Below are 27,780 nucleotides of genomic sequence, written 5' to 3'. Positions count from 1 at the left end.
AGCGAGGAGGAGAGAGAGCCAGTGTGAGCAAGCGAGCGCTCGCAGGCAGGCAGGCAGCTGGACAGTGAGCCCTAGAAGGGGTGTTTGGCCGACACTCGGTGGGGCAGAAGGAAGCGGTCGCTCCAGCTGAGCGAACAAGGAGCTAGAGTGACCGGTGATGAAGGACGGCTGGCCGCATAAGGCCGAGAAGGCACGGGAGTCGGGAGGCTTGTGTGATGGATTCCCCAATGTGAGCGTTCTGGCTTTTGGGGAACCTAAGTCTCGGTCTGGAGTGTGTGGAACTGAAGCCAGGGATTGGGAAGCCTCCAGACCAGAAGCGAGGAGAGAGAAGGTCAGCTGCTGGTAGGGCGACTCTCCTGTTGCGGGGCCCAGATGGGAGAAGCAGGGGAACCGCCAGATAAAAAGAAGTCACTGGGCTTTGTGTTTTTAAAGGTCTGCTTCCAGCATTGTTTTAACTTCGTTGTTTTAAAGGATTTATTTATTTTTTTAACCTCCACTTCATTTCTGTTTTTATGGATTATTTATTAACGGATTTTTGAAAAGCACTGCACTTTGTTTTGGACACTTGTTTTGTTTCATTTTAATAAAAGCACTTGGCACTTTCTTTTACACCAGCCCCTTGCTCCATTGTTATGCCTCACTGCCGAGCTCATCAGTAACATTACCAACGGTGTCGGATTCAAGAGCTCCCAGATGCAAGACTGGAACATGGAGTAGAACCCGCATCGTCACAGTTTTAGAATACATATTTAAGTGTCCAATTAATTATTTCATTTATCAATTTGTAATGTTAATTATAGTTAAATAACTGAATAGGAGATTTTTTTTAATCAAGCAAAAGAAATTACACCAATTAAAATCAGTTCACACCATAATAGAGTGAATTTAAAGAGTGGCTCAAATATTTCAAAATATACTCAATACAAAATCAATTATTTCAGTATTCTCATTAAAGTTAAAATATGTGCACAGTACATAATTAGCCCTTGAGGAAATGTATAATGGATTTACAGTTACATATAATGCATATTAAAACACCGGTATATGAAGAAGCAGCTGTTTGTGGAACAGAAACCTTTTGTTAAGTTCAAATTCACTATTAAGAGGAGCAATGTATTAGTTACATTAGAAATTCACATTGATGGGCAAAAGCAGGTTTACAGTTGTTCATATGGAAAATACATGCAGGTTATAATAAATAAAGAATACAAGAATAAACAATGTGTTTCATGTACATGCAACTATAAACCTACTCTTACGCACCCCTGTATATACATGTACCGGTAGTTACTTAATGTTTACCTGTATATCCATCGAGCCACAACTGATATACTTCTTCATCCATAATTGTGGTATTACCCACAAAGACATCCAGTTCCACAGACATTTTTACTTCATTGGAATCCTATGAAGATAAAGAAAAAAAAATATTATATACATACACACACACACACACATTCACCAGCCACTTGTTCATGTTCAGCTACTTGTTAACATCCAATCACATGGATCACATGGCAGCAACTCAATGCATTTAGGCATGAAGGCACTGTCAAGACAACATGCTGAACTTCAAATCAACCATCAAAATGGAGAAGCAAGGTGATTTAAGTGACATGGTTGTTGGTGCCAGATGGTCTGGTCTGATTATTTTAGAAACTGCTGATTTACTGGGATTTTCATGTACAACCATCTCTAGGGTTTAGAGAGAATGGTCCGAAAAAGGGAAAATATGCAGTTAGCGGTAGTTCTCTGGGAAAAAATGTATTGTTGAATCCAGAGGTCAGAGGAGAATGGGCCAGACTTGTTTGAGCTGATAGAAGGCAACGGTAACTCAAATAACCATTCATTACAACAGAGGTATGCAGATCTCTGAACACACAACACATCGAAATCTTGAAGCAGATGGGCTATAGCACCAGGAGACTATACTGGGTGCCATGCCTGTCATCTAAGAATAGGCAACTGAGGCTACAAATCACACAAGCTCAAAACTGGCCAACAGAAGAATGGAAAAACAATACAATTTATTTTTGTATAACCTAAAATCACACAAAGAGTGCCACAGGCCCTGTCTTTTGACAGCCCCAGCCTTCACAAGAAAAAACTTCCCCCTGCCCCCCAAAAACCCCTTGTAGGGAAAAAAAATGGAAGAAATCTCAGGAAAGGCGATTTGAAGAGAGACCCCTTTCCAGGTAGGTTTGGCGTGCACTGAGTTTCAAAAAAAAAAAAAAAAAAAAGGGTAAATACAATATACAGAGAAGAACACAAGTAATACTCAATACAATACGTTATATTACAAGTACACGGCAAAATACAAGAATAGATGATATCACATAATATGATTCAGATTTGTTCAGAGTCCTGGAGACCTCGGCCATCAAACTGCCTAACCCTTACTGGCCATAGCACAGCTGAGTCAGTGGTGGGCTGCCCAATATGATGAAAAGACCCTTCAACCTGACAATTCCAGTGCTCTACCATCAGGAAGGAGCCTGATCTGATGAGTCTCGATTTTTGCTGCAGCATCTGGATGATAGGGTCAGAATTTGGTGTCAACAACATGAAAGCATGGATCCATCCTGCCTTGTATCAATGATCCAGGCTGGTGGTGGGGGATATTTTCTTGGCACACTTTGGGCCCCTTAGTACCAAATGAGTATCATTAAATGTAACAACCTACCTGGGTATTACTGCTGACCATGTCCATCCCTTTATGACAGCAGTGTACCCATCTTCTGATGGCTACTTCCAGCAAGATAATGCGTCATGTCACAAAGCTGAAATCATCTCAAACTTGTTTCTTGAACATGACAATGAGTTCACTATACTCAAATGGCCTCCACAGTCACCAGATCTCAATCAATAGAGAACCTTTGGGATGTGGTGGAACAGGAGATTCATATCATGGATGTGCAGCTGACAAATCTGCAACAACTGTGTGATACTATCATGTCAATATGAACCAAAATCACTAGGGAACGTTTCCTGCGCCTTGTTGAATCTATGCCACAAAAAATTACGGCAGTTCTGAAGGCAAAAGGGGGTTCAACCCAGTACCAGCAAGGTGTACCTAATAATACACACACAAATAAATAAATAGTGTATACGGGAGAGTTTTCCTGGGTTGGCAAGAGCGTATGTCTAGTACATTTGCATCAATCAGATACTAGAATGTGTTTTACATGATAGCTTACATGTACTTGGTGTACATTAATTATGCTGAATCATGTCTTAATGTATGCATTCATGGAGAGCGAGCACTGTACATGTTAATGCATTATACATGTACCTGCACATGCACTAAAGTGAACAGCAGCATGGAAAAATTGATTTGCATTATGTAAACTTGGCTGCTGCTGGCAGTGAGCACATCTCACAGCAGTCAGTCAGTCAGTTGTAATCACCACTGCAATAAATTCTGGAAGTACCAATAGTTTTTAAAATAACTCCTTCACTATCTGTCAGAGTGAAATAAGACTTTAATTGTGAATGATTGGTTAATCGTTTGCAATTCCATTTCATTTACTGTTGCTTGCTCTGTACAATAGTCATTTTCTATTTTAATATTGTCATTTTCACTGTTTAATTTACTGTAGATAAGTAGTACATAGTATAGTACATAGCATGATTAAGGTTTTTCACAATTCATTTTATTCAGACATGGTTGCAGGGAATTAATTAGAAATAGTCAAAGTTTTTACTTAGAATGGTCTTTATTGGAAAGTACTTGGATATTCCCAATAATAAAAGGCAGTGGCGGCTTAGATAAATGTACTACTGTAGGACAGATTGGCATTCCCAATTATTATATCCCAATTCCCAATGTTTTGGCACACAAAAACTTTGCTAAAAAGCAAATTGCCAAACATTCTTAATTTCAGAAACACTGTTGGTTTTCTCTAACAGGGCCTCTTTGGAATACAGCTTCTGGGCCTTGTCTGATAAAATGATTAATCACCAAGTGACACACCGGAGATGTCTTTACATGGTACCATTGGGGGCATGCAGTATGCCAGAAGAACAACAGTACAAGACAACAGTAAAATTTGTCAACCAGTACAAATTTTGGTATATTGTTTTTTCGCAGTTGAAGACATTAGGCAGCTGCCTTTGTTACTTTGTCACAAACGAATTAGCATGTGGTGGGGAATGGGCATTCCGTTGCATTCCAACATAGCCAGCACTTTCTACAATCACAACCCTCCCTCCTTTGAATCTGTTTACATTTTCATCTTGGGACTTCTGCCAGCTTTGTCCAGATGGGAATAAGTCTTGTAGAGCAGACATATAATTGCATCCTCCATTCCAATCTTTGTCCTACAGGAAAGCTGAAGTGGATTCATGTGGTTTACCACAGGTGAACTCACATAGTTCAGGGCCAGCCTCTCAAAAGTCTTCGTGATGTCAGACATAAGTGCTACTGGTCTGTAATTATTAGATGATTAGGCACATGCCTTCTTTGGAACAGGAACAATGCCGGATGTTTTCCATTGCAACAGCACTTTATGGAACTCTTGCGGCAGGTGACAGAGGATACCCAAAATTAGTCAACATAGGCCCGAAGAACATGAGGACTGCCTTTATCTAGTCCCATGGCTCTCCCTGTGTGTAGCTTCTTCAGTTGTTTCCTTACTTGGTCTTCAGTTATGGACAGCCCATACTGATGGTCAGAGGAGAATGCATCACTGGCCATTCCAGTTGACGTGTTAGGAGTTGTTGATGTAGTAGAGATTGTGTGTGTGTGTGGGGTGGGGGGGGGGGGGGGGGGGGGTAAGGGGGTAGGGTATGTGGTCTGGTCATTGGAAGAAGGAGCCAGTGGGGAAAAAATTGGTTCAGTGCATTAGCTTTGTCCACATCCCCTTCTAGCACTGAGCCCAGGATTGTTCACGTCCAGTAATTATGCCCAGTCCTTTCCAGATGATTAAAGGTACTGGGAAGAATAGCTCTTTGAATATTTATTTACTGTCAATCTTGTTTAATTTTTTTATACATTTTTATTGATTTTAATCTGAAGCAAGTAACATTCCATACAATCAAGTCAAATTTAACAAACTAAAATTCACTCTTCACCCAAGAGAAAGAGAGGAGAGCCAACAACCAGAGCAAGTCTTTAAACACAGCAAGGAAGGAAGGAAGAGTATCCTTTTCTCCAATATAGAAGCTTATTCTAAAATGTTATTGATTAGATCCTGCCATATATTTTTGAAAAGTTCTGAATAGATCCTCGAAGTGAGAATTTGATTTTTTTCCAACTTCAAATAGTATAGAACACTGACTTAAAAAGAGGTGAGGTGGTATTCTTCCAATTAGGCAAGATAATTCTTTGTGCTAGTAGTGAGGTAAAGGCAATTACAGTTTGTTTGCCCTTCTTCACTTTAAGACCATCTGGGAGTACACCAAACACAGCTGTTAATGGATTAGGAGTGATTGTGACACCAAGGTTGTCTGATAGGCATTCAAAGATTTTTGTCAGAAATTATGCTAATTTGCTGCACACCCAAAACATGTGGCCCAGTGATGCTGGAAAGAGACTGCAATGTTCACAGGTTGAATCTTGCTCTGGATACATTTTGGGCAATTTTAAATGAGATAAATGCGCTTGATAAAAGATTTTAAGTTGAATGATTGAGTGCTTTGCACATATGGCGCTAGAGTTTGTTTAATTTTTTTTTACTGTATGTGTATACTGTATACATTTTTAAAGATTTGTCTTTTTAATGGTATGAGCAATATATGTTCATAATTATGTATTGATGGGTGAACACTTCCTGAACGACACAGTTGTCAGTACTTGTAGATTAAGGTGTAGCGGGTCTTTGTTGTTGACGCTTAATATAGCTTGCGTACTGTGAGGTTCCGGAGTCACATTCGAGAAACACTTTTTTAATGTCTTTTAAGCACAGGGGAAACAATGAACATGTGAAACATCCGTAATGTAATAAGCCACCAAGAAAAGTAACATTGCAACAATGCTATCTATGACCCGATCGCTGTAAACAGAAGTGAAAACAAAATCGAGTCTGGTGCATTCTTTAACTGCCTTGTGGCGCAGTAGTAGTGCTGCTGCTTTGCAGTAAGGAGACTGTGGAAGATTGTGGGTTTGGTTCCCGGTTCCTCCCTGTGTGGATAGTGCTTTGAATACTGAGAACACCGCTATATCAATGTAACGAAGTATTATTATTCTTATGTGTCCAGCGCTCTCTCTCTCGTGCGTGCGTGTGTGTGTGTGTGTGTGTGTTGCTCGCTCGCTGCACGTGTTCCTGCAGGCATACGCCGCATAATTATTTATTGATGGCTGAACACTTCCGGAAAGACACAGTTGTCTAAAAGGAGGGAAAAAAATGAACACTTGCAAAATCCGTAATGCTGCTTTCAGTAAGTACAATGCACACGCGTTTAATTTGTCGGCCACTTTTTGCCAGCTGTCTTTTCTGGTTTGGGCTGCTTTTGCAGTGTTACCGCTTGTGCATATTAAATCTTGAAATCCTTTGAGTAACTAATTAACTAACTAACACCCATCCACCCACACAGCTTGTGTAGAAGGACAGCTGCTGAGAGAGCGTCTCGACTGTTGCAGGGCCTGCATCGGTGAAGCAGGTGAGACGCTAATGAAACAGAGGCACAGGGCCCGACACGATCGCTGTAAACAGAAGTTAAAACAAAATCGAGCCCGGTGCATTCTTTAACTGCCTTGTGGCGCTGTAGTAGTGCTGCTGCTTTGCGGTAAGGAGACTCTGGAAGATTGTGGGTTCGCTTCCCGGTTCCTCCCTGTGTGGATAGCGCTTTGAATACTGAGATCACCGCTATATCAATGTAACGATGTATTATTATTCTTATGTGTCCAGCGATCTCTCTCTCGCGCGCGCCTGTGTGTGTGTGTGTGTGTGTCGCTTGCTCTCGCGCTCTCTCTCTCTCGCTGCACGTGTTCCTGCAGGTAAACACCGCATAATTACTTATTGATGGCTGAACACTTCCGGAAAGACACAGTTGTCTAAAAGGAGGGAAAAAAATGAACATTTGCAAAATCCGTAACGCTGCTTCAGTAAGTACAATGCAAACGCGTTTAATTTGTCGGCCACTTTTTGCCAGCCGTCTTTTCTGGTTTGGGCTGCTTTTGCAGTGTTACCGCTTGTGCATATTAAATCTTGAAATCCTTTGAGTAACTAATTAACTAACACCCAACACACACCCACACAGCTTGTGTAGAAGGTCAGCTGCTGAGAGAGCGTCTCGACTGTTGCAGGGCCTGCATCGGTGAAGCAGGTGAGATGCTAATGAAACAGAGGCACAGGGCTTATTGGTTTTTAAAGACTGCTTCCTTCATTGTGTTTTGAGAGGGAAACATACAATTGTCCGTGACTGACAATTGGAGGACCGCCGCCGCACGCTCATTCAGCGATTCACATCCGCGACAAACATGCCTCTTCTTACATGGTCCTGCCATGTCCACCCTCGTTCTCAAAGCATACATACTACCTGATCATGTGCCCGCTCGCAAGAGCAACTCACAGAGACCCGCCCACCAACTCTAAGACCATGGCGTGTAAAACAGTTTGCGATGGTGGTGCGTGCGTCATAACTAGAGGTATGACCAAAATTCTATATCATGGTATTTTTCTAAATTCTGCCAGTTTCACGGTATTAGATGGTATTTTTTTTCCCCATGCATGAGTGGATGTTAACCACATTTTCCACTGCAATTACTGCAGTAGACTGGCTAAGAATAACCTATTCGACTGTTATGAGAATTGTACATCGTACAAAAAGACATTTTAATGTGCACACAAGTATTAATCCAGGTTTGCATGGCCCCATAAAGTGATAGTTTTCAAGGGGGTGGCACTAAAGAGAAGGAATCACATTGCATGACAGATGCAGTCAAAATATAGAACCTTTTAATTGAACAAATTTTGCAAAAGCTTAAACTATGATTTTGACAACATATTTTCAACCATCCAAAGAGGCATTTAGACTTAGTAAAATATCCAGAGGTGTTTGTCAAAAGTTGGATTGCACTGAACACGTCTTAGAAAAGGAATAAATAGTAAACATTTTTTGTAAACCAACTACACTTTCTGTTAATGTTAACAATCTCTGTCCACTGACACGTTAAAGTGACTTTTTAAACAATTTTACCATCATTAAACTACATAATATTTAAACTAATAAATATTACTGATAGTTGCACCATTACTTCAAGCCCAGGTGCATTACACAGTATTCACCAAATTAAAATAAAATAAAAAAAGTGCAGCTTGGTGATGACATCTTACCAACTGTACCACCATTTAGGCAAACTGCATTAATATGGACCTTGCTTCAAGCTAAGCTATATACATAAATAATAAAACTGCAACTTGCATTTATAATGCTGTTTGTGGTATAGCCCTATGGAAGCGCATTAGGGCCACTGTGAAGAAAAAAAAATATGGACACGGAAGAAAAAAACAAACTATATGTCGAGAATAAATTCGACATGTTGACTTTATTCTTGACATTTCCACTTTAATGTTGACGCTTACGTCAAGATTAAAGTCGACATTTCCACTGTACTTTAATTATAAAATAAACTATGAGAATAGAATGTTGTAAACTAAACTTCATCCTAAACTCAATGTTTAATTTACTAGATTTTCTCAAACCCCGTCATAAGTTAATGCAGCACATCAAATACTTTGTGTTAAGTGTTCCCCGACCTAGTCGTTAATCACTACGCTTCTTAAACTGACTTCCTCCGCACTAAGAGCAGGCACCTGCAGCAATCACCACACAGAATCCATTCACTTCATGATATTCCTGCTCTCTACCAAAACCCCAGTTCCTATCTTTCCTTTTTCTTTCTCCACATAACCAATCACCACACGATAAACGTCTTTGTGAAATTAAAACTAGTTATTAACTTAGCCGACGGAGTGTTCAGAACTTTAAAAATATCTTCGTTATACATGTTTAATTATGCCATCCATTCAGAGTTGCGCCCATCTCTGAAAGAGTCGCCAGCACATTACAGGATGAATTCAAGCAAAACATACACTAGCAAGTACAAAAACAAGTACAACTTGGCTTGCAGTATTATCCAGTAGTATAGAAACAGTATTTACACATCTGACCTTTTAAAACTAAAGTATCTCCAGGCGACGGACGCGACTCCTTTTTTTCGGCAAAAGTTTTTCTGTTGTTCATGTTCAACTTTATCGTCAGCTTCAGTTTCAGAATGCTCTCTGTCCATTTTTCACAGAACTTTATTTGCGCATTTATTTATTTATTTAATTTTGTCCGAAATAGTCCTCCATATACCTATGCTACTGCCCACTATTTGGTGGTGTAGCAGTGAAAAAGAGCCCTAGTGCAACAAATCTGTGTTTAGCGGTGTAGCAGTGAAAAAGGTCCCCACTTGAACAGTTTCCCGCTGCGCCACGTTCCGAACGTTGTCTAGGCAATTTAAACCGGTGTTGCGGTATAAGAAAAATCCATATCATAAAAAAAATAAAAAACGGTTTTCGGTATGAACCGATATACCGCCCAGCACTAGTAATAACCGAAAAGAATAATGAAAAGTCAACGTGGCTCAGAGGTGCATGTGGAGTCTAGCAGAGATGAACGTGAATGACACCCTGTATTGTGAGGTGCTGCGTCCGAGGTGGTGGGCGTGGCTTGCCGAGTTGTCGTCGTATCCAATGACGTCGTGTTTTGTGAGTTGCTGCGTCCGAGTTGGTGGACGAGGCTCTGCGAGTTTTTGTCGTATCCAATGGTCTTAGAGTTGGTGGGCGTGGCTGTCTTGAGTGCTTTCCATGGGTGGCTACTTGTCGGCAGCTTAGTGAATTATATATATAGATAGATTTCCTGTTCTGTTTTTTTTTGTTTGTTTTGCACAATAAATGAACATAAATTAATTTTACCAGCTAACTCAAATCATTTTTTTAAATAACAACTTAAAACTCATATGTTCAGGAAGGAATTTAATTTACCCCAACATTCTGACCCTTCCTTTCAATTTACCTCTACGTTCAGGTGTTTGGGGGGAATTGCACTTGTATCACAATGTTATTTACTCAAGACTTCTTGTAGTATTTGTATATTATTTTACTTTATTGCTTGTTATTCTAATTCAAAGCTTTGCATTTCCTGTATTTATCTTTATTTACTACTTTAGGCTGATATTATTTTGTATTTAGTGTTGTGTATTTGGTCTTTTTCAGTTTTTTCCTGTTGTTCATTCTGATATTCTATGAAGAGCTTTAAGCTTGGGAAATGTGCTAAACAAATAAAATCTATTATTATAGCTAATGCTATTATTATTACCTTAATTAAAACAGTCTTTCTTAATAGAAACTTCACAGTAGAACTACCCAATGTTAACCTATAAAACTGGGCCAACAGAAGCATCTAAACTGGATTCAGTCTGATAATTATATGCACAGAGCCAACAGAAGCACCTAAACTGGATTCAGTCTGATAATTATATGCACATAGATTATACTGTGATATATACCATAACCGTCCTAACTATTAATTGTATTGTGATATCGCTTTTTGGCCATACCAGCCATCCCTTGGTACCAGTTAAACATTTGGTTTGAACAAAGAGGCAAAATGCAACAACTGGCAACCCCGACAGATAAACCTTTGCACCAATAGCCAACCAAAAAGGATGGACTTTTGTATACCTAATAAACCAACAATAAGACATCTAATCCTTCCTTTAAAATCCACTGCACACCTGGGCTCTCTCTATACTCTCTATACACTATCTTGTTTCCCGCTTCATGTGTGCCGAGGATAGCTGACCAGTAAAGGAACAAAGCATCACCTACACTAACCATAAGTACAACTCCTTTGATTTCGATACTATTAACTGTTAACTTAATAGTTAGGATAAGGCCACATGATGTATCATCATATTGGTAGCACAGTTACTAAAAACTTTAGCTGTTGTATGTTTCTTCCTACATTCAGTAGGAAAGTTCAGCACAGCATCTCATATACACACAGAGAAACTATGTGCTGGGAGATCAGTGGTACAACACGGTGGGGGAGTCAACCCAATGTAGACTAGCTGCAAATAAATTAAAGCGGTGATGTACACTCTAGAGGTTTAATTACTAGTTAAAGAATTTATCCATCTTGATCACATGAATTGAAAGATTAAAATTCATAATTTATGTGCCTTTTTCTAAAGGAGAGAAAATGTTCTACCAAGCTATCATAATTTTATGTTTTGATTACTGTCTTTCACTTATATATATATCTACTACATGGAAATTTCCTAAGACAACAGGCTTCAGTTATAGAGTTGTCAGTTAAATGGATGTATCAGAAGTACCATATAACTAAGTACTTTTCTGTATACAACATTTGTATTCTTTCTTTTAACCAGGGGCTAATACATTTAGTTCACTGGTGCTTCTTATTCTCGAATATCCTACATACTGTTAACTATGAGAAAACCATTCCTGCCACAGTTCAATCAATTCCTGCTTTTTCTAGTGACTGACTTTAGTTTATGTTAACATTTAATGTGAAACACAATTTTACAGGAAACTGTATTCTTTTGGATTCAAACAAGTAATAAGTTGAATAAAGGGAATTTTGTTCACCTTTGTTTGTATGTTCACCTGCCTTGTACCCTATGCTTGCTGGGATAGGTTCCAGCTTCCCTGCATCCCTTCTTAGGACAAAGCAGGTTTAGAAATTTGATGGCTGAATGGATTATTATTATATGGTAATGATTTCATTTGTTTTACATCATTCACTCAAACATTACTTTTTATGTTTTTCATCAGATTTATGTTCAAGCTTCAAATTTTTCCTACAAGTTTACCTATAAGTTTAGGTCCAGGAACCGAGACAGCCATGACAGAAGCTTGGTTTTCTGTTCATTTAACCATTTTTGTATTGATATGGACATATGTTTTAGATCATTTTCCTGCTGCAAGATCCAACGACATGCCAATTTTAGTTTCTTGGCTGAGGCGGAAAGATTTAAAATTTAAAATATCTTGGTATTTTATGGATTCCATGATGCCAAGTACCATAACAAGGGTCTCAGGGACTTTAAAGGAAAAACAGCCCCACAACATCACATAGCTCTACCATACCGGACAGTGGGGATCAGGTTCTTCCTTTTTTTAATGCCAAACCCACCTTGAATGTTTGCTGCCAAAAAGCTCAATTTTCACTTTGTCTGACCAAAGAACATTCTTCAAATCAAATTTCAGTAGCGTTTAGCAAGCTCCAGCACCAACACTTGCAGTTAAGGTGCTACTTTTTCTGAAGTTCTCTAACAGTGATCCTTGGGGATTTTTGCACCTCTCTTACCATCCTCCTCAATGTGCATGAGGCCAAATAAACATGGGTCCTCTTCCAGGAAAGTTATTGACAGTTATAGTTTATTTGAACTTACTAATTATTGCCATAACTGTAGATATGGGCATTTTCAGGCAAATTGCCAGTTCCCACTTAGTGAAGGTCAAAACACACTTTTCTCTCATTTGAATTGTGTGTTCTCTTATCTTTTCTATGTTGATGAATTTGGCCTCTGTGATACTTCATATTTATATTCCAGTACATTGGAAGAAATGGGTTGCTGCTTGAAACTTCCTACACACTCTAATCATCCATCCATCCATTAGATACAGATGGGGAAAAAACATTAAGTCGCAGTCTGTTCATAATAATTTCTAGGGATGCTAATAATTGTGGCAACCTGTGATTCTATTAAAAATAATTTCTTGAGGAAGGATTTCTTTCTCATAAACTTACTTCAGTTAAAGTTGGATTTCTCAAATTTTTTCAGTATGAGATATAGGTAATTCACCAAGAGGTGATTTTTTTTTATAACCCTTTTTACTTGTCTTTGACAGGGCTGCCAATAAATGAGGAGGGTACTGTATAATGAAAAGCGTCCACTTTGCACAAAAATCTTTTTTTTTTTTTATTTGCCTTTATACTAAAGAATACATGTCACTGACAGACAACACATCTTTATAATACCCTGCTCTGCAATGTAGAAAATAGATTATCAGATACAAAAAAGACTGCAAAACTGATTCTTAAATAACAAGAATAAAGTGAGTTTGGAAGATAACTGTTCATTAATTTTGTCTTGAACAAAATGATAATATTCTTTCAGACTGAAAATTATATTGCCATTGAAAGATACCACTCCACAATATTGACACCAAATACCCAAAATATACACAATTAGTAAAGTTTGGTTTGTAAGTAAAAAAAAAAAAAAAAAAAACCAATATTCTATATTCAGTATTTAACAAGTCCAGCCCTGCTCATCTCCTAGCCATCTTGGTCTCTCCAAATGCAACACCATCTGAACAAAGCAATTCTCTACAATCCTCTAATGCCCCACAGTTAGTTAGAAGCAGAAAGAAATCTGCTCAAAAAAATTCAACAAGATTGTAACAAATAAGTGACATGGCACTATGGGTGCTTCTTATATCTTTCTTTCTTAATATCCCAATTCCAGCCTACATTCTACACACTCAAATTACATTAACATTTTTGGGTGACGCCTTTATTCAGGGCAACTTACAACATCTGAGTAGAATTGATTACATTTCTTTTGTCTTTCCAATTGGAACACAAGCAAGTAAAGTAACTTGCTTCTGGTAATGCAGTGTCAGTAGTGGGATATGAACCCACATCTCAGGGCTGATAATAAACTTTTGGCACATCATGCAGATAAAATAAAAAGAAACAGTAATACTAGCAGAGACAGAGCAGCAATATAAAGCAATGGTGATGAAAAAGAAAAAACACACACACTGTTATATATACATGCATTTTACAGTATATACAGCTATTCCTATATATACTGTACATAAATATAAATACTTTCAAGTAGAATTATATCTCTTGCTTTTAATATAAGCTATATAGATAAAATGAATATTACATTACAAATGCCAGGTGATTGGTATACTTTTGGAAGTTAAAACATTAAGTACAAATAAACAAGGTTTAATGCAATATAATGTCAATATCACACAACTGTTGAAATTGGTACCTGTACTTTCCATTTTAAACATTATTCTTCTTTTTGAATTTCATACTATTGCCAGTTTTAAGAAAGCCCCTTAAATTAATATTCCTTGTTCACAGAAGCTGACCGATTTATCCCTGTCCACAAAGAGATGTACTGCAGGCGAGTACTGTTGAACCGGGGCAGCGCGTTACTCATATGTGCGACAACCTACACAGAAGGAAGTGCAAAAGTCCAATCAGTGTCTGCAACTACAAATAATTTAAAAAGGTGACACTTTGATAACATTGTTATTCATAAACGTGCATGTTGTGAGCCCCCCAGCATAAAAAATATGTAAAGTACATGTATTTGAGTAGAAACTGACCTTTACTAACAAGACAATAAACCAAACGCCTTGTTACGTTTTGACGGGTTTTTCTCATCTGTTACATGTTGAATACATCTATTTTGAAACGTTTAATGTTTATAAAGCGTCTTTCATGCATACAACTGTGCGTAACTAAACTATTAGGTGAAACTTTACGTAGAATACACAAAGCAAAAATGCATATGATGCACTACTATTATTTAAAAACGAGTTACATGCTTAAAAAATCCAGAATCGCTTGTACTGAAACATCTGCTGTTTCCTTCTATATCTACTTCTCACTCACCCAACTCCGGCCGCTCTTGCTGTCAAAGGGCAACAAAAAAAATATTTCAGGTTTCACATCAAATTCCTTCCCTACACACTTCCGTTTATTTAAAAAGGCGGTACGAGTATACATCAGATCCGGTTAGGAATTGCTGTCCAATGAATGTACGCTCTGGGATGTTACTGCGCTCCCCTTATTTATGCTCCAGGAGTGTGAATATACGGTTCCGCGTTCTTTATATGTAAAAAGTACATTTTCTGGAATGATTCAAAGTACAGCAGTCCTACTTCAAAATAATTCTACATTAGACATCTTTTACATAGTATTTTCATCTACTTACAATTTTTCAATTACCAAAAAAGAGTTCTCTATTATTAGAAATGCTACCAGGCTTTTTAAATGCAATACTACTTGTCTAATCAATATGTATTAAACCCAAGTAAAACTTCAATAGGGAAATTTTGTTTTCTATCAAGTCCATCATCTCATAATAATAAAATTAGATCTCTTTTTGAAGCAAAACTGTAACTCTTCCATATGTAGGCCTACGTTCACACTGGCAAAATTTTATTGCAGATATTACATGGATGATAATTTGGACCATACCATTAATTATCTAATTACAAACAGTTGGGAGTTAGAGAAATTACACAAAGTTAAAGAAATTGATTTTAAATTACTAAATTGGTATTATTCTACCAAATATTATGTGACCATATTTTAAAAATTATTTTCTAAGAATATTTTGTTGGGTTTCTATAAGTTTAAAAGATTAAAAGAGAAATAATATTATCTAATTAATCTTATTATTATATGGGCAAAATCGAACATTCATGAATCAAACATTATCAATTACAAAAAAGCTTTATTTTCATATCCAAAATGAAATTAAATTGTGTGTTAAGGCCATTTCCTTTACATAACAGTAAAGCTTTAAAAACTGTTTCCATTTGTAAAGGTTTTAAATGTTTTTCTGTGGTATTCTCTGCTGGAACTACTGGCAATTTCTCTATTTGTTGTTGTTCTCTATTACTGTAACTGTAATGTTATGTAATGTACTGTTGTGTCATCTTCAAACCTGCTTCATTCAGACCAGTGGGGGATGGAGCCTATCCCAGCTATTACTGGGCACCAGTCCATTGCAGGGCAAACACACATACACCCAAAAAACATACTAAAGCCAATTTAGCGTTGCCAATTCACCTAACCTGCAGGTCTTTACACAGGTAGAGGAAACTGGAGGCCACACAGACACAGGTAGAACATGTAAACTCCAATGTTCGGTGAGCATAATGGCACAAGAATGGCTGCCGTCGCATCTTTCAGGTAGATGCTACACGTCGGTGGTGGCTGATGAAGCTTCCTAATAATAATAATAATAATAATAATACATTGTATTTATATAGCGCCTTTCCCATGCTCAAGGCACTTACAGAATATAAGAAAGAACGGCAGGGTATACAGTATATAGCATTGTACAAACCAGATAAATAAATAAAGAAGATTATGACAGTGAATTCAGAGAAAAAAAAAAAACAGACAACATAATAGATGGTCTTGCACACACACATACAGGTTACATGAGCATCTTGACAGAGAAGTAAACTGAGTGAAGGGTAATAAAGTCAAGTAGAGCTAAAAGCCATCCTGAACAGATGAGTTTTGAGTTGTTTTTTAAAAGAATTCATGGAGTCAGCTGACCTGATTAATTTCGGTAGGTCATTCCAGAGTATGGGCGTTATACAGCTGAAGGCCCTGTCACCCATGGAGTGTAGATTAGTGTGGGGTACAACAAGATTGCCAGAATCCAAGGACCTTAGTGGGCGGGCAGGCACATAGTGATGGAGAAGGTCATTGATGTAGTTTGGCGCAAGGTTATTTAAGGCTTCCTACTGTCTATGTAAAGCACTTTGAGTGTCCAGAAAAGCATTATATAAATGAAACTATGAATTCTATCTAGAATGTGTAAATTTTATATAGACAATGGCCATGTGAAAATTTGAAACAGTCTCCTGGAAAAATTAAACTACTCTACATTTTAAATTAGTTTAATTAGACAAGGCATTCATTAATTTCAGTGTTTGGCCTTCCATTATAAACTTGCTTACACTGTAACCAGAGGGCAAGGCATTCAGACAAGTGCTTCTTTAAGAAAATAGATCAGACTATCTCAATAAAGTTCTTCTGATCTATTTAATCATTGGGGTTTTATTATTACACATTAGATAAAATAATCTATAATAAATTTAGCCCTATCTAGTATTGAGTAGAACATTGGCTAGCTGCTTCCTGATAGGGAGCCAATAAAAACTTCTGACCCCTTCGAAGTTTTCACATTGTATTGTTATACAATGCTGAGTCGCAGTGGATGTAATTGAGTTTCTTTGACACTGATCAACAGAAAAAGACTAATGTCAAAGTGAAAACAGATCTCTGCAAAAAACAACCAGAGTCATTACTTTATACTCTTTACTCTTGTACCTTCAGACAAAGGCATAAGAATATATGGGAGAGCTGAACCCCATCATGTCCTGTCCTCAATTCTGAAATAAGATCCCAAATTTGGGGGCGGGTTGGTGGTGGTGGGGGGCGGTTCATCCTCACAAGAATTAAACAAAAGGACAACTGATTTATTAATTATTGTTTTTACATTTCTTTTCTACCTGTGTTTTCTATTGTATTTAGACATGGTATTAAACCTGATGGCCTATATTGGTTGGTTGAGTTAATTGTAACTCACGTACACCTCACTGATGGCTGCAGTACTGGATGTTTAGAGGGATGCTTGTTAGTGTCAGAAGTTGCACTTTGTGCTTCATTAAAATCCAACACCACACTCTTCATTCAGCTTTAGTGAGCACAGTCTCAGTTCAAGTGAACTAGTAACTGTAACTTTTATTCATTGCTCGTTTGTGAAGAAGAAAGGCAGCCAAACGACAATCGTTATTTCCCAATTTATGTTATTATGGAGCACGTGGCTTTACTGTATTTATGTTTTATTCAATGCAAAACATATATAAGCTATTGTGTTTTTTCCCAATTGTCAACTCTTTATGTAAAGCATGCTAGTCATATTTGCTGTGTAAATTATATAGTACTGTGTTTCATGTCTAAAAAATTGGCATTTGCTTGAATAATCCACTTTTCATAATAATAATAAAAATAATAACAATAATAATAATAAATGTATTATTTAATTACTGTACATTTACATAAGTCTTTCCTAGTTACTCAGAGCACTTTACATAGACAGCAGGGAACCACTTCAACCACCAATGTGCAACATCCACCTGGATGATGCAATGGCAGACATTCTTGTGCCAGTATGCTCACCATACATTAGCTATTAGGTGGTGAAGTGGTGAGTAAGATAGTTAGCTAATAATGAACAGGGAATGTCAGGAGACCAGAATGGACAAAGCTGTGGTGGACAATTTAACCATGAAATCAGGGTGCATCCTACTCTTTCTGAAGGATGCCCAGGGATCTGTTATGACCACAGAGAGTCAGGACCTCAGATTGTATGTCTCCTCTGCAGGGTGGCACTATTTTTACAGCACAGTGTCCCTGTCACTGGACTAGGATACTGGGGTCCACACAGAGACCACAAATACTTGCTGGCTCTTATTCCCCCCTGTACAATTACATTTTCCTCCTAAACCCAAAAGAAGTGCCTGTTAGATTAATTGGCAAACATAAGCTAGCCACAGTATGTATGAGTGTTTATGTTACTGGGCCTGTAGTGTCCAGTCTAGAATTGGCTCCTGTGTTGCACCCAGTGCTGCCTGTATAGACCTCCTCAGCCCTGAATTGGGTTAATCAAATAAGAAAATTAGAAATGGTAAATATGAAGTGTGTACTTTCTTTATGAAGCTTTTTATGAAGAATGAATACCCTATTTTAGCCCCACTTCAGAAGATTGTTCAGTGCTACTGTATACCCATTTAAAATAGTTTTTTTTTAATATAAATTCAAATAAACAATGAACACTAATGTATAGCATAACAGAATGTGACCCTAACTGTAGACTTAGTTTTAACTGACTTACTTTTTAAAATTCTAAAACCTAAATTGCTTATATTTTTTCTTAACCAGCTGCCAGTTAAAGAGTAATGACTGCTACAGGCAGGAACATACATCATCAGGAGTCTCGACCCCAGTTTCTAGAGGGCCACAATGACTTCAGCTCTTTGTACTAACCAGTTTTATAATTAGAAGCCACTTCCGGCTGTTAATAATGCATGTTGCTTTATTTAATTATATGACTTGGCAGTGCACTCAGTCTGACACATAAGATTTCAAATTTTGTTTGTTTTCTTTTTCTGAAAACATCATGGAAACGTTTTAGACCAGAAACAGCTTTTTATAGCTAACATTTAGGTAAGGAAAAATAAACAATTTGGGTTTTTAAGTCTTAAAATTAGAGTCAATTAAAATCAGCTCAAATTAAAAATGCGACTAGAGTGAAAATCAGTTCACACTGCAGTCATCCAGAAAATTAGTGTGGGACCCCCAGCTGCCTCTACTCTAGGTCTTGTATACCAGCATAATTTGAAAGTCAAAACAAGAAGACTTGAAGAGTTCTGTGAAGAACATACCTTTAGAGTATTTGAGTCTATATATATTCAGAAGCTTGTCGGGTGAACCTACAGTATTTATCTACCAAAAACAATAAATAAAATAATTTCATGGGACCAATTTGAATGGACTGTACATAGATTTAATATGCATTCTGGTGTTAAGATAGAGTGAGAGGCATAAATGGACTGGAACCAAATCCAGGACTGATCCTGAACTTGATTAAGTGGGTTCTATTACTTGATGAATGTAATTTGAGTCATTTACTTGACTACAGCAGACAGAAGAGTTTTGTGTCAGTCAAGCCTAAAAGTTATAAAATATGTACGTTGGATTCTCAGTGAAGCAGTTTGCAATATTAAAAGGCTGTTATTTAGACTTTGTCAAAGTGTGCTTCAGAGTCCCAAGCCATGGTCTAAGAACTCACCTTGCTTTTTACATTACTGTGTACTTAATCTGACAAATTTAGCCAAATTGACATGCAAGATGAGGCTACATTAGAATTTATTTTATTTACATTTGGAGCACAGTTTGGTTAAATAATTTTTTCAGGGTCATATATTGAGTTCAGTAAGCTGACAGCCTTGTGGTTTAAAGTTTAGTCCCTTAGCTTCTTGATTACAGTGACTGCCTAGTTAGTTTTGCACTTAGCATATTGAGACAAGGATTTTTATATTAAGATATAATTTCTCTGTTTAATAACCAAAGGACCTCTGCTTTGTCCCGGTTCAGTTGCCTGGAAGTCTTGGCCATCTCAAATTAACATCCTCAGCACAAATCAACCAGCCCATCACCATGGTGGGGTGAATGCATGGCATCATCAGCATGGCTACATAAATGTTGTGCCACCTGATGTCACTGAATACTGAGTACTGAGGTAATATGTGCTATAGTACATCGAGCGCTTTGAGTAGTGAGAAAAGCGCTATATAAATGCAAAGAATTATTATTAAAGAATTATTGTGTATTTTGGTGGAATTTAATCTTGTGTATTATAGCTTAGTGAGCTGGTGTGGAATGTGCTGTGTTTATAGTGTGGAATGATGTATTGGAAGTGTAACTTAGCAAGTTATTTTAGAATGTGCTGCAGTGTACTCTAGTGACATGCCGTATCACAAGTTGCATTATTTGTTTATTGTCTTCTTGCATTTTGAACTTTATTTATGCTTCTTTCTTGCTCTAATCATAACCAAGTATTATACTTTGTTAATCCCCAAGGGGAAACTTCTGGAGCTTTTTCATGCTTTTATTTCTGATATAACATTTTAAATATTTCTAAAGTATTTTGAGGAATATAATGGTGTTCTATAAATAAAATGTATTATTATTATTCCTATTATATTTAAGGACAAAGGTGTCAAGTACTGTAATGATATGTTAAAAACTAATTTAAAATTGGCTAGAAATTCCAAGCAAAATACAGTACAAGTAAATTGACTTTACTATCACAGAAATTATTATTATGTCTTTTTGTGTCCGAGACAAATTAATTGACAACTCACATAAACATTACAGAAGCAATGAAAAACTGAATACAGTAAAATAGCATGTGAAGAAGTTAACACCTTGGAACTAGTAACTGTGATTGCTATAAACATTGTTATAAAATTCATCTAAGTGTTATTGGATATTGCAGATTAAACTTGAACCAAAGCTATCAGTATAAATTAAAAAAGAATTTTCAGTCAGAAAATAGCCTACAATTTTATGAAATCAAACACCGATGTTCTAATAAGGCTAGTTTTGAGAAATACTTTATTGAAGAATGCAGATGTGTCAAATAAAAAGAGGTGGAGCCGGGTTGCTTTTAAGTGCATATTGTTTCAGCTGGACAGAGTTATTGCAGTGGTTTCATTTTCCTTTATTTCACATTTGACTAAAACCTATATCACATACAGGGTTTTTGAGAAACCAAAGGTGTTATTTAAATATTTGTGAACACTTAATTACATTCCTTTCCCATGACTGGTTTGACATTATGCCATTGCCAGTGTGGATAACATCCATCCTATGTAAACATAAATTGTATGTGTACACTGTAGCTCATCTCAGTTTCTCATGTTACTTCAACTATAAAATGAAACACTCAAAAGGCCTATAGTCTGAAAATAGAATGGAGGAATGATTCAAGTAATCTCCAGTTCTTACTGTGTTACCATATTCTGTACGTCATTGGTGTTATAATATAGTAGTAGTATATAGCAAGAAATGTCTGTTGGTAACAGTAATTCAAGAAAACAGATGTTTTTAATTTAATTTAAAAATAAGTAAAACATTCCCTCTCCTTAAATGATTTGCTGCATTTCCTTTACCCTGCCCTGTTCCAATCCTGAAATTGCACTTGCCCCTTGCAGCCTCATGCCATTGGAGCAGGAGGGACAATGCCTCTGTTTGCTTTGCTTAACTGTTTTTACAGGACAGAAGGTTCAACCTGTTACTCAAAGTGGCATCAGAAGAATTAAACCATAACATAATATTGTCAAGTAAAATTACTCCATTTCTTGGTCACAGGGGAGCTGGGGCATATCCCAGAAGCACTGAGTGCAAGGCAGGAAACAACCCTGGACAGGACACTAGACTACTACAGGTCCACAATTTTTTCATGTTATCCTGAAATATTTACATACTCATAGTTGAATCACTCTATCTTTAATAGGGATTTTGTATGAGTTGTTTTTTGTAAAAACTATCAGATGAAAGAATAAAATTAAACTGAAATGAGGATTCTCTTGATTGTTTCCTGACAGTGCACTCATTCAACATCACACTGTATAATCAAATCAAATCAACCAAATTTTCCTGAAATGCCACTCACTTTGGTCCCAAAAAGTTCTGAAGAAAATATCAGGCATACCCATTTTATCCAGGAGACAACCTGCAAAATTATTTTGATTTAAGATCAATATTTTCCAAGACACAGAAAATTTTGTGAGGGGAGAGGGGTGTCAAATTTCACATGGCTTTACTTTTTCATCAATTTCACAAGACCATATCTCATGAACTAAAACACTAAACTAAAGCAGGCTCACATTTTACATACTGGTACCTTTATAGGCATAGTCCTTAACACAATCAAAATGTTTGGTCCAGATTCAAAAATGGGAGAAAAATATTTTGCATCTTTTGCTTTGCAATGTTTAGGCTTTCAAAAAGCATACTTCTAACTGATGCAGCCTGCTGAATTTTTTTTCCATGTTTAGATACCTTCACAGGGCTTTTCAAAAGGTTATAAAGAAACAAACTGCATCAGGGTTGACCAGCAGACCTCTCAAATGTGAAAAAATAATTTTGGGTCTATTTTTTAGACAAGCTTCATGATGTGTGGGAATGTCCAGACATTTTAAAATTATTTATCTTGTATCCTACATGGTCCCTTCTTTCTCTTATGTGAATCTTTAATTTTTATTTTCCAAACTAAACATAGATTAAATTCACCATTTGTCAGTAATGATAATCATCAAGTTCGTCATCACTTACTTGGGTACAAGATTAAGGGACAAAATAAATCAGCAAAGACACATTAAGCACAACACATGAACAACAGCTGCTTGATTTATCATTAAATGCAACAACAGTTATAATGAAATGTGAACATCTTGGTATTGCATTAGCAGGAATGTGACCCATTTCATTTCTATTTCAATTTAAGTGCAGACTCTAGGGCATTTTTGTCTTTGAGATCAAGAAGGTTCTGCCTCTCACTGACCATTATAGGTGTACTAAGCAGTGCAATGGCACACTGTAATGACACCCAACAAATATCATCACTCGGTAGTCAATGGAAAGACTCTACAGGATAATTTGGATGCATGAAACATATCAGGATGTCTGATTTCGCTTCACTCTTGTCACGAATCACACCAATCCAACATTTTTCATCATACATGCATCCAACATAGCCTCCAGTGGGACACTGGTCTAACGTGAGGGATGCACTTGATCCATCAGTAGTGTGATTATGCGAGGGGAGGTTCTCGGCTGCAGCTTTAGTGGTGAATATTCGGACAATCAGTTAACTGTCTTCACCAGACACCCGGCTGACTTTGAGTTTGCTATCTTCTGTAGGGTTTGTGTTTTGAGAAAAAAGGGACAATGTAGAATAAATGAAAAATATTTTTTAAATTATCTGCACATTTCCACATGCCATTACGATGCTCTGAAAATGAAATCCAAAGTGATTTTTTTGGATTTGAGAGTTCTGTTGTTCAAACCCTGACACAGTTACTTTTGTGTTTATTGCTTTTTCACAAAGCCTATATAGTTTCTTGAATAAGGAAAACAAATTAAACACTTGTGTTGGTTACAAATATATGTTTCTGAGGCCTAAAAAGAGCTAAGTCAAGAACTCAAATAAAATTTTGGTCAATTTCTAGGGGCTGCTTTGACCACGCAGGGTCATTTGGACCAAATATTTTCATTTTGTCACATTCTATGCCAATTAATGCACCAACGTGCAAAGTCTGAGCCTGCTCAATGGTTTAGTTTTTGAGCTATGGATTTGTGAACTTTGATGAATTAATGTGGCCAGATAAAATCGACACCTCCCCCCCTCCCCTCGGTAAACTGGCTCTATCTTGGGAAGTATTGTTCTTACATTAAAAAATTGTAAAGGGTGTAACCTGACTAACCTGAGAACACGTGATCATTTTTCAAGTACATGGGCCATTGGTTGATTTAACATAGAATAACCCTCAACTTAATTACACAATGATACTGTAAGCCAGCCTTTTCCATTAATATAACTTTTTATTTAATTTTATAGCTTGTTGGTGTTTCCATTCAACTATGTCAAGTAATTATACAGCTGTACTATCATTCTTATATCATTGATTGTCTTTTCTAATGACACAGATTTATACTGACTATATACTGTACATATAAATATAAATATATATATATATATATACATACATATATACATAGCATTCGTAGTCTGAAACACAATCTAATTGTATGGGTGGTTACCTACCAGGTAATGCATGTGGTTGGTCTGCAAGTCGGCAAACATCCACAACGCCCTCTCAGTTGCGAGAAGCAGATCATAGAATGTTACATAGTTTACTGTCAAATAATGCAAAGAGTACGCAACATGTGTTTCACCGTTATTTGGGCTCATCAGGCGTACACACTCCACTGCACACATGTTGCGTACGCTTTGCATTATTTGACAGTAAAAGCCTAAGGGGACTGAGCCTCCTAACACTGCAGCTATGGAACCACCCCCAAGCCAAATAAGCCTACAAAAGCTGCAGGGCTAATACTGTGGTATCAGTTGCTATATTTTTACTTAATAAAACTAAATTCAATTCAACCCCTAATATTATATTATATTATATTATATTATATTATATTATATTATATTATATTATATTATATTATATTATATTATATTATATTATATTATATTATTTTATTTTATTTTATTTTATTATTTATTTATATATATATTTTGACTTTTCAAATATTGTAAGTACTTTGTTATAATTTGGACTCTTTCCTTGATTTTATGACAGCAATTTGGTTTTGCTCTCTTTAGTTTGCCATGTTTAGGCATATTCCTTTGAACCTATTTTTCCTTTTATTATTGCTTTCCCTTTGTTGAATTAATTTTGTAAATACATTCTTTAAATATAAAGAATAATTGTTTTCGGTAATGAAGACCAGAGGTGTTGTACAGTTCCCTGCTTCCTTCCTGAGATTTTTTTGTATTGCAACGTTTACTCCATTTTGGTATGTCTACTTGACAATGCTTAATATTGTGAAATCCTTTCACCTTGAATCACAAAAGGGTTAGGGTTAGCAAAAAAAAAGGACACACAAAAAGCCAAACCTTCTGTTAATTCATCCCCAAAAGACAGGTTTTGTTGGCCTGGACAGGTCCTAAATGAGGCTAAGACTTTAAAATAATAAAGCCCCAAAAGAGAAGAGGAAAACTATAAAGCCTATGATCCAAAATAAAACAAAACAAAATGAAAAGAAAAGAAAAGAAAAGAAAGACAAGGCAAAAAGGGACACACATTAGGGTTTGCCTAAGGTAAAACAAACATAAATCAAGAACCAATAGATAGCACTTTAAACCTTAAACAGGGGTTAAAAAGCAGGAAATCAAAACACATGCAGAAACAAACTAAGATCTAAACACAGACAACTATTGCAAACAATGCCGAAGCTGATGAATGCTCTAAAGTTGGGGCCTCCTTAGACTCCACATGCAGGGCACAGGGCAGATCACAGGCAACACTACATAGAAACACAATGGCAAAGAAAATCTTAACATTAAAAAATACAAACATAAACAAAACTAAAAACAGAGTTAGTAATATATAATGAAAAATTATATTTGAATAACAGCAAAAAGATTAAATAAGATCAAATAGAGACCCAGTGATGGGAATCATACATGTGATCTTGTGATTTTTTATAGCACCTTTTCAAACTGAACCATATCCCAATGCTTCTTAAATACAATATACAGTAGATGCTTCACACATTAGCACAACAGTAATGCTGGTGGGTAATGTGACTCAATGACTATCACAATGTGAGTCAGTGCTAGGAATTGTACATGTGGCCATGTGATGTTATATAGTACATGTCTAAATTGAACCCTTTCTCAGTACTTTTTAAATATGGATGTTTCACACAGGAGTTAGTTGGAGAAAAATGTGGACAGTCTTGGGCTAGATACGAAAACTGTCTGTGAAAATAGATTTGACTTTGGTGTACCTGAGACTTAAACAAGGCTGTCTTAGGTGAATGCCCTAACAACAGTACATCTTCATAGGGCATTAGGGGCATGTTGCTTCGGGTACATACACGTGTGGATGGGCACACACGTCACAATGTAGATGTCACAGCAGCCATGTCAGATATAATCAGCTTATAGTTCACTTAGTGTCTGCCCTTTGTTTCTTTACAAAGTTAAGGTTCTCGTGAATATAATTTCACTTTTTGAGACAGAACTTCATGGTTAGTCTTGGTGTTTTTTATATCTTTTCCCTGCTTAGTGAATGAAGACTTGCCTTACCCAGTGGTTTTGTTACTTGTTCTCTACTGAATCTGACTCTTCCTGACAGACTGCTCCCCTGGTTCTTCCTTAAAACTCATAATTTTTTAAGAAGGTGTCCTTCCCTACACTCGCTCACTAACTTTTCTTTATCAAAGCCACTGCACTAGTCATATTTCTAAAGCACATATGCCCAGAAACAAAAGGTGACATTTTTCGATTTTAAATCATATGAATCTTTAATCTCAAATATAAATTGCTTGACAACAAAGAACAATTTTGACTTCACTGTCCCAGGACTTAAGAAGAGGCCATAAACATGAATACAATATAGTCTTTCAGTAATCTGGTACTATCTGGGATAGACCGAAAAAAACACTAAACGTCCTGATTTGAAAAGGTGCTTATCTAAGCCAATGAAATATTAAGGCCCAGAGGGTGCGGCTAGACAGCTGCGCTTGTGGTTCTCACATCTATAATTGAGTTAATAGAAAGTCTTCTTTATTCAGAATAATAATAAGTGTTCCACGACAGCTGCATTGTCAAGTTTAGGAAAAAAAAATATTATTATTGTTTTTAGTGGTAATTGCAGCATTCCTTTTGCAAGATTCAAATACTTTAAAGGACATGTCTGCGTGTGGGTAGTGTCAGACAATAATATGTTTCTAGTTGGGCGAAGGGATTAGTTTATAGAATGAATAATGAACATTTTTCTAGTAACAGTAAGTGCATGTGTAATTACATCAATGGTATTAGAGACTTAGAAGAAAAAATCAAAGATATACAGTACATACTTTGCTATAAATGATGATTCTTTGATTACTTAGCAGTTTACTACTGCCTTCCAAGGGCTGATGTAGCAGTTGATAAATCCAAGTTAATTTTGCAGTGCCTTGCAGATTTTGAGTCATTTATATTTACTGTATATTAGGGCTGGGAATTGATTAAGAAAATTAAATAATTAATTGCATAATTGTATGGAATTAATTGTGACTAATCGCATCTAATATTAAAACATGTAATCATAAAATAAATACATAAATCATGAAGTAAATATTAACTGAATCTAATTGTGTAGAATTAACACAAATGAATTTTAAAAACTGTGGTGGGCTGGTGCCCTGCCCAAGGTTTGTTTCCTGCCTTACGCCCTGTGTTGGCTGGGATTGGCTCCAGCAGACCCCCGTGACCCTGTAGTTAGGATATAGCAGATTGGATAATGGATGGATGGATGGAATTTTAAAAAATTTAATAGCATAGTTTAAACTTAAACAATGACATGAAACCTGACCTTTTAACAAAATACTACTTGAGCAAGTACAACCTGAATTTGAATAGACTTTGAAAGCACTGCTAAAGACTGACTAAATTGAAATAAGCATCTCTTAAATGGGAATACACTAAAACTTGTGTTAAAACTCCACAAGTGTCATCGGTAATTGTTCATTACCATCAACGACTTTTTAATTATACTCTAAACAAGTGTTTTTCAACTGGTGAACTGGTGAGCAATGAGAGTTACCCAGGTGTGCCGTATAGGACCACCTGTTTGAGTG

The 27,780-nt window shown here is 36.7% G+C and overlaps 1 protein-coding gene across 2 annotated transcripts in view; it reads right to left on the bottom strand.

The window, feature by feature from the left end:
• The window catches only part of fibpa (fibroblast growth factor (acidic) intracellular binding protein a), a 105,611-nt gene extending 90,851 nt beyond the window's left edge, over positions 1 to 14,760 (bottom strand). The window contains exons 1-3 of one of the 2 annotated variants that reach the window (XM_028802914.2): positions 14,659 to 14,706; positions 14,027 to 14,212; positions 1,303 to 1,405 (exon numbers count right to left, since the gene is read on the bottom strand). In XM_028802914.2, the coding sequence (XP_028658747.1) occupies positions 1,303 to 1,387 (85 nt within the window). In that variant the 5' untranslated portion in view covers positions 1,388 to 1,405; positions 14,027 to 14,212; positions 14,659 to 14,706. Of the gene's footprint in view, positions 1 to 1,302; positions 1,406 to 14,026; positions 14,213 to 14,658 lie in introns of both variants that reach the window. The other variant, XM_028802896.2, reaches the window with a different exon arrangement.
• Between the last annotated feature and the right edge of the window lie 13,020 nt (positions 14,761 to 27,780).

Source organism: Erpetoichthys calabaricus, chromosome 1, assembly GCF_900747795.2.
Source record: "Erpetoichthys calabaricus chromosome 1, fErpCal1.3, whole genome shotgun sequence".
NCBI lineage: Eukaryota > Metazoa > Chordata > Cladistia > Polypteriformes > Polypteridae > Erpetoichthys > Erpetoichthys calabaricus.
This window is presented reverse-complemented; position numbering and strand designations above follow the sequence as displayed.